The sequence below is a fragment of the Plasmodium brasilianum genome, chromosome 12 (assembly GCF_023973825.1).
Source record: "Plasmodium brasilianum strain Bolivian I chromosome 12, whole genome shotgun sequence".
Taxonomy (NCBI): Eukaryota; Apicomplexa; class Aconoidasida; order Haemosporida; family Plasmodiidae; genus Plasmodium; species Plasmodium brasilianum.
This window is the reverse complement of record NC_090125.1, coordinates 300855-310296: the sequence shown is the minus strand read 5'-3', so window position 1 is coordinate 310296 and position 9442 is coordinate 300855. Positions and strand designations below refer to the sequence as shown.

The following is a 9442-nucleotide window of genomic DNA, read 5'->3' as shown; positions in this document are numbered from 1 at the left end:
AAAAAGAAAAGTTGAAATGGTATCATATAAAAAGTATAACTATATTTATGGTGGATTAATTATTATAACAATTATTCAGAAATTTTATGCATATAAATCTGTTTATTTAGAGGTATAACTTGTTTCATAATAGTAGCTATTTTCCATAATTTTATAAAATTTGTTTTTACATTGTGCAAGACTATATTTATATGTAAAATGGACAATATCAATTTACCTAGAAGAACACATGAGAAAAGAGGAGATATTTCTCGTACTTGTATAATTCTAATAATATTTATCCTATGAGAAATTAATTATGATACTTAACATAATATTTTAATAAAGATTTGTGTACAAATATATAATAAATGTAAAATATAATTGGAATTTAATGGATTTCAACATGAAAATCTAAAGAATATACCATATCTTAAATAGTGTAGTAGAAATACAAGCCATTATTATATATGGCTATATTTCTGTTTCATATTTGGTATAAATTTGTATTGAATACATGTACGTTACCGTGTGTATGAAAATTATCATAGACAATAATGTTGTATAAAATAAAAATGTACAATACAAATATTATTAGATATTTACTATACAATTAGAAATGAGGATATCGTTCGGAAAAAAAAACAGTAAAGTGGATAATTTTATATTTATATACATGCAAGAGGAAGAGAAAATACATATATAACTATGATTTTTTAGTAAATGTGAATGAACAAAGTAAAACTTTATGAAATTTTTTGTATAGGGAAAATAGTTTGGAGGAGTTTTCTTCATGTGAAATAATTTAAAAAGTTAAAGAAGTGTACGTAACGTTAGAAGTTACTCATAAAAAAAAGAAGTTTAGTGAGATAATTATTTTTTACGGGATATTTATTATTTCTATTAGTAAGATATACATCATTTAAACTTAACGATCAAGATGAAAATAGTTACGTGAAAATCTTTTTTTCATTTTTTTTATATGTGTAATGATCACTTAATATAAGTAAAAATAGTTACTTTTGAATATTTACTATGATATATTACAGCTAGAGAGTGAATCGTTGAATTAATTAGGATAAAGAAAAAGGTAAAATCCACTGAGTATTATTAGGGTATATATGATGCGTTTGGGGGAATGATTATATTTTATAATGTAAAGATCAATTTCTAGAAATAAATGAAGGTAAAATTGATGCAAGAAGAAAATTTCCTGAAGTACATTATTTTATACTGTGGAGTAAGTTATTTTTGGTACGTATATTTGGTTAGAACTAAGGATAAAAAGTGTCATAAGCTCTGAGATACTTAATGGTGGAGATGAAGCTTGATTAATATAATTAACAAATGGAGATACTCTTTAATGGTTATTAAGAATTGTCGAGGGACACTTCTTTATAGTTCACTCTGAAACTTGGAATATAGGTATAAAATGGAAAAAATAGTAATACTAAATTCTAAGGGTTACTATAAAATTAGTATCTCTCTTAGATAGGAGGATCTATTACAAGACAAATACTTGATTTTTATATGATTATGAGTACTTTATTCTTTAGCGCATTTTTTGTGAATGCCGAAATTTTTTTTAATACTTTATTTGTGTACACCTATTATACTTCTATATTTTCTTTTTATTACATTAAATGTTATTTGAATATTTTTTTTTTTTTTTTTTTATACATTTAAAATTAACAGTGAAATAGATTAATTTATTATTCTTTTTAATTAAATAAATAATTTGAATAAATATTTAAAGTTTTAATTCTTCTTAATCAAAAAAAGATTTAATGTTTTAATTTATCTTAATTCTGTGGAATTTGGTATATAGGTTTTCTGTCACTATTATATATATATATATACTATATACGGTTCTTTAAAAAAAATGACAATTTTCTTATAAAGGTGAATATAATTCTATGTGATTCTATGTTCATAAATAAATATCATTTTGATATATATCAAACATGTACATAAAAATGTTAATGAAAATATGCTTATGTATTATTATGTATTCGTCATAATAGTGTTCTATGAAAATGTCTTCGTAAAGAAAAAAGATAAGGTTAAACATATGCTTAACTTTTGATAATTTTAAAAAAGGCTGATTAATATAAAAATAGTTTTTAAGAGGGAAATAAATAATAGGTTTTAATAAAATTGAAATAATCATGGATAATATATTTTGTACATTAACTTTAAATATGAAAAAATGTATATTTGCAATTATTCATTTATTTCATAAAAATTACCAAAAGAAATATAAGTGCAAATTTTATGTCAAATATTTTTCTGTTTCTTTTAATAATGATAATGTTATTATTAAATTCATAATTTTAAAATAAGATAGACGAATATAGAATACCCACAAAAAAAAAAAAGTTTTAAAAATTTGTAAATTAGTATCGGTAATATTTTGCATTTTCAGGTGAAATTTCGAAGTATATATATTATGCTTGTATATATAATACCTAAGCGTTTATAATAAAATATTAAAGTTCAAGGTTTAATGATTAAAATTTTACATATTTCTTTTAAGAATGTTTATGTCATTATTAAGTTCGTAATTTTAAAAAGAGCTAGTTTGCTGTATACAAAAATATCTTAAAAAAAAAAAAATAAATAAAGTTTCAAAAAATTTTAAATTGGTGTTGGTATAGTTTGTTATGTTGAAAAATGAAAATGTATATATTGTGCATTAAATTTATTTATTTCGTAAAAATTAATAAAAATATAAGGGCAGGTTTTTATGTCAGATAGATTTTTATTTCTTTTAATAATGTATGTGTCTTTATTGAATTCATAAATTTGAAAAAACTAGTTTACTGTATATAAAATGCTTGTAAAAAAAAAAATCATAATAACAGGGTTTCATAAAATTGTATAAAGAATAAATAATATGTCTGTTTAGGCGAAATATCAAAGTATATATATTATTCTTGTATATTTAATTACTAAACGTTTTTAATAAAATATGTAAGTGCAAGCATTAGTGATCAAAATTTTTATATTTTTTTTAATAATGTTTGAATCACTTTTGAATTTTTTTTCATGTATACTTTAATTATACACTCTATTTTATATAAATATATATAGTTATTTCTCATTTAAGTGTACAGTGGTTTTTACATAATATATATATATGATTTGTTTTAATGATAAGCTTATATATATATATATAATAAATACTTATGCAGTAATTTTATTTAAAGCAATTTGGTTGTGAGCTTTTTTATGATTAGTAACTATTCGTAAATTGAACTTAATCACACTGCACATTCATTTTGGAAAATCATTTACATATATTTTTAAAAGTGGAATTGAATTATTATTTCCATTTATGAATATTTGTATATCTTATAATCCTTAACGGTTGGTAAAAAGTAGTGTATATAGAATTTCTTAAAAACATTTTTGTTTTTTATATATTCCTTAAATTTTTCTATGTGTCACAAGTCTGAAGTAATGTAAGATCTTATATTTTGCTTCAATTAGTTATAGAATAAAATCGAATAAAATTTGAATTAATTAATATAAAAAATAATATACTTCTATATGTATATGGAATTAACTAAAATACTTTTAGTAATTGATGGTGTATATAAAGTAACAAAAAAGGTATGTATTTATAAGGATACATAAGCATTATTATTTAAAGTTAGAGAAAATTTACAATGTCCAAGATAACGAACAATAGAGAAAATTATCGATGAAAAAATATGGGAATATGCTTGTTATGTTTTTTGTAACAAAATTTCTTTATAATTTTTATATGCTTCCCCTAACTTTACTTCTTCTTAAGGGACATATTTATAATGAAAATATACTTGTAATTCTAGAAATATTTTGATATAATATAAATCTATATTTTATACATTTTTAAAATTCAGATAATAATAAAAAAAAAAAAAGAATAAGAATAAAATTATTTTAAAATGTTACACATACAATTCTTATATAATTATTAATGTGCTCCTTTCGTTATATATTTTAAATGATATAATGACCTATTACTTCTCACATTGATAACAATCGGCGCAACTTTGTTTAATAATATACAAGTTTTTTTAAATCGAATTTTGAAGTTAATATTTTTTAGATATGGTGAAGTGATATCCAACTAAAATACATAGAAATAAACAAATATAACTAATAGCAACCTTATCGTATAATTTTGGTTCCTTTGATTTAAATTCAATGATATATAATATTATTTTCAATAACTTGAATTATAACTATTTGTGTTTATATACTAATTTAAAATTTTGTAATTTTTATAATGAAAAGAAATATACAAATGTTTCAAGGAATTTACTATGTTTTAATTATAAACAATACGAAGTACAATTATATAACTGAGAAAAGAGTATTACGTAATAGCTGTACAAATTTCTCAAATAGTACAAATATTGCACTATCTAACATTGAACTTTAACTCCATTGAATGAACACAAATAAACTGTTAATAAAGTAATATATAAAACAAATCTTGAAGCCTTTCTGTCATAAATTATAAGGAAGAACTATAAATTGACTATGTAAGTGAGAATTTTTTTGAAAGATTAATAAAATATATCAAAAGTAAATTAAAAATTCAGTTATTTTCTCTCCTTATATATTTGATAATAGGATATATAATTATTTGTAGATATCTTTTTATAATTATACATTTATCAATATATGTCTCCATTAGGATGTTTATTAATAAAATTTTTAAATTATTGAAACTAATTTAATGCTTTTACTTGGTAGTAAATATTAATTTTAATGTATAATTTTCATTTTTTAGTAATATTAAAATATAGAAGGAAATGTAAGTCCTTATCATATATAATATACGATAAATTGTGATTTTAGTTTGTTTTTAATTAATATTCTTATGTGTGAATACAAGAAAAATAAATATAATAAGCCACATATAAAAAAGTGCATATACAATAAAATGTATTAGTATAAAATTTATATAAATGATTATTATTTAATTGTCATTTTAGGTCACTAATTCAGTAATATTTAATATACGTTATTTTGTGAAACATCAGGAAACCTTAGCTGAGCTCAAATGATAATATAAATTTATGTTCGCCCTTGATTATAGGAACTGAATACATTTTAGCATCAATTGTTTGATATTGAAGTTTTTCTTTCTTTTTTGTTATAATTTTATGATTTATTAATATTAAAAAATTGTGTGATACGTAAAATTTCTATGTTAATTTTTGCACGAGTGGGTTAGAATTGAGTAAATATATTAAACACTTATTAATTATATTAATATAGAATAGTCAATAACGGTATATGTTTGATTATTTTTATTAGGAGAACTAGTTTCTTCTGTCAATTTTGAAGTTACCCTGTTCTTTCACAAATACGAGAATGTTCTTCATCTTTTGTTGTGTTTCTCCAAATTCATGAATATTTACTGATGGTGTATATATACACATTATAGCTGTTAATAAAATGAAGTTTACGACTAACGTGGTAAATTTTTAGAACGTAAATGTTTATGGTAAAACTATTTTACAATATTTCAAAGTGTTGAGTTGGTGAAACCTACAAATAATTAACGATTTAGTAATAATGAAATATATAACCTATATATGATATATTTATTAAAGACTCAATTGCATATGAAATTACATACGATCTTTTTTTTTTTTTTTTTTTGAAATGTAATTAAGTGATTCACTACTTTATTTTATATCTACAATGATAAATACTGTTGAATATTTAAGAATTAGTATTTTCGTGCCTTATGATATACTTCATAACATCTGCTATCACATGAATGTGGATGCTCATTTTCAGAACTTTGTGTTAGTATTTGGTTATCTTTTTCATCTATATATTTAATACTATACTATTTGTTTTTATATGAAGAAAAAAGAATAGTTGGAATGGTGAAAACTGATATTAAATGAATTATATATTTGTAAATAAAATTCTTTTGCAGCTGTAATTTCTTATTGTGATAGATTACAGGAATTGTAAATAAATATAAAAAATTTTAAGTACTAAATATTATTACCTTATAAAATAAAATATATAAGAAATAGTGTAGTGAATGTTATTTCAATTATTGAAACTAAGGGGATAAATTCGTATACCTTGGAACAAATAGGTACTTCTTCTTGTGACAGTGAACAGTTAAGTTATTATTTTACAGTAATTGAATTTCACTGATATGGAGTAGTTGAATACAATTCACTAACAAATTTTAAGAATGGAAAACTTATTCCTTTAGTCATATGATTTACACATATACTGTGTTTATTTTTGATGTTTTAAAATTACGTAAAAATATTATTGAATTTTGTGTAACACATCTATTTATAAAACTATTATATAATGTATCAAACATTTTAGCGTAGTTGAAGAGATAGAATGTATTCATTGATGTAACTGAATTTATTAGATATAACAGAACAAATAAATTATGATAGATTTAACGTTTAAATGAAAGTTAGAGTTTTAAAATATTTATAGTTTATCGTGAAGAAAAGTATACAAACATAAATGCGTTTAGAATCTCCATTTTTTATAAAATTTAGGAATAAAGAGAATTATGTATATATATAATACACATAATAGAAATTTTTAGTGAATATATATATTTAAAAAAATGAAGTCAAAAAGTAAAAAGCACGCGTCATTTAAATGAAAACTAATAGATGAAGTAAAAACCACAGAAAATTTAATTTGCATAAAAACTAAAAAGCTTCTTATAATTAATAAAATTAAATTACTTTTAATATATATACTATAACATCAAATTTATGTGATGGGTGGATAACTGTAATAGGAAAACTGCCCATTCCATTAAAATGTTATAAGGTAAACTTATTTATATATGTGGAACAAAAACCATATAACGAAAAAAATACATAATTATAGTTTTATTAAATGTTGATAATAACATTATATTTTACTTTATTAAAATAATAATAAACTTTAATTAATAATTAATATATGTTATTAAAGGTAAAATACTAAAACAATAATTTTTTTTGTGAAAGCAAAATGTAAAATTTATTTTAATTACATGAATTATTATTTCATATTGTAAAGGAAAACGAAAACAATAGAATATTGTTGTTACATAAAAAGGAAACAAATAACAATAAAATGGTTTAAGTTTATTTTCTTACAATAATAACAAAAAATAATTATTTATATGCAGAATTAAAATACATGTTTGTATACATACATTTGGGGGAAATATAAAATTATACCAAATATATTTTTTAAAATAAAAATTAAAAGAAAATTCAGATATCATTTATATATTATAACTCTTATGGATTTATATAATTATGTACAAATTCAAATACTCATGTTAAATTTTTTTCTTTTCTAGAATTTCCATTTTATCATCCTTAATATCAGAATTTTCATCTTTATCCTCAATAACTTTATATTCTTCATCATCATCATCATCAGATTTTTTTTTTTTACCAAAACATAAAAATCCTCTTTTTTTTTTTTTTTTTTTATTAGGGGGCTCAAAATCACGATATGTTAAGTGCGGATTTCTTTTAGCTTGAGCTTTAACTCTTTTAATACAAATTATTAATTTGTAAATTAAATAAACTAACATAGCAACTGCTATAGCTAGAGCTATAAATGAGCTAGGAGAGCTTTGACCTACAACACCCCAATATTGGAGTCCCCAAGATATTGTTAACGAAATTATTGAAGAAACAAAGCTAAAATATTTAAAAAAAAGAGCTATACGTGATTTAATAGTTCTCTTTTTCCCATCATAATAATGCTTAAAATACCAAGGTCTTATTAATTTCATTAAATCTTCTTCATATTTTTGATCCTTTTTTTTAATCATGTTAATGATTAACTTTTTAATGGAAAAATCGTTCATATCAAGTTGAGCCAAGAACTCATCCATATCATCAATATTAGATAAATCGGATAGTGAAAATTTTCTTTTAACTTTTACTTGTGCATCGTCTGATATTTCACAAAGTTCACTAGATTCGGTTGGATTATCTAGTTCTTCGGATTCCTCATTTTGTGTTAACTTACTAGATTCTTGATCTTTGTTATCATTCTTTAATCCATTTGGACGTTGTGGGTTATTATTTTCACCTTTCTTTAATCCATTTGGATGTTGTGGGATATTATTTTCACCTGTCTTTAATCCATTTTGATCTATGTTATCTTTCTTTAATCCATTTGGACGTTGTGGGTTATTATTTTCACCTTTCTTTAATCCATTTGGACGTTGTGGGATATTATCTTCACCTTTCTTTAATCCATTTGGACGTTGTGGGATATTGTTTTCACCTTTCTTTAATCCATTTGGATGTTGTGGGATATTATCTTCACCTTTCTTTAATCCATTTGGACGTTGTGGGATATTATTTTCACCTTTCTTTAATCCATTTGGATGTTGTGGGATATTATTTTCACCTTTCTTTAATCCATTTGGATGTTGTGGGATATTATTTTCACCTTTCTTTAATCCATTTGGACGTTGTGGGATATTATTTTCACCTTTCTTTAATCCATTTTGATCTATGTTATCTTTCTTTAATCCATTTGGACGTTGTGGGATATTATTTTCACCTTTTTTTAATCCATTTTGATCTATGTTATCTTTCTTTAATCCATTTGGACGTTGTGGATTATTATTTTCACCTTTCTTTAATCCATTTTGATCTTTGTTATTTTTCTTTAATCCATTTGGACGATGTGTGTCATTATTTTCTCCATTCTTTAAATCATTGTTTACTCTTGTACACGTTTTTATAGGTCTTGTTGGAAATGATTGTTCAACTTCTGGTCCCAGTAATAATCTGCTAATACTTTCATTTAATAAATTATTTTTCCTGTTTTTGTTATTGATTGATACATTTAAGGTAGAGTACTAAAAATTAATATAAATAATTAAAAAATATATATTCATTTAAATATTAATAAAATGTTAAATTTTAAATGTAAATATAATAGAATTACTAGAAGACAGAGCAAATTCCTAAATTTATTAATTATTGTATGTTACCTCATAAGTATAATTCAAGAGCCATATAAAAAGGGTAAAGGCAAAAAATTTAATAAAAAATAACTTTTTTTTTTTTTGTGCCATAGGGCATATTTTGACTTGAAGTTCCTATGTATTCACTACATAGTAAAAATTTTAGTTGAGTGAATAATTTTTTTAATAACAATACAGTCTTTATGCTGTTATATTTCTTGACCCTTTTTTTTATTTTTTTTGCCAATATTTAAACTTATTTTAGCTTTTTTTCATAATTATAATTTATATACGCTAAATTATTAAAAATGAATAAAAAAACACGAAAAATAAAGGCAAAAAACGAAAACAAAACACAAAAGCAAAAGAAAAAACAAAACACAAAAATCAAAATCAAAATATAAAAACAAAAAAGCCAAAAAAGAAAAGCTAAAAAAAGCAAAATATTTTAGTAATTATTTTATATAAATATTT

General features: G+C 21.8%; 1 protein-coding gene across 1 annotated transcript; it reads right to left on the bottom strand.

Annotated features, from left to right (window-relative positions):
• Window positions 1-7312: 7312 nt before the first annotated feature.
• On the bottom strand, window positions 7313-9079 carry MKS88_004053 (uncharacterized protein; the record flags this gene model as incomplete). The annotated part of the gene is made up of 2 exons (XM_067217197.1): window positions 7313-8860; window positions 8996-9079. The coding sequence occupies 2 exons, from the start codon at window positions 9077-9079 to the stop codon at window positions 7313-7315; spliced, it is 1632 nt and encodes a 543-aa protein (XP_067071650.1).
• Between the last annotated feature and the right edge of the window lie 363 nt (window positions 9080-9442).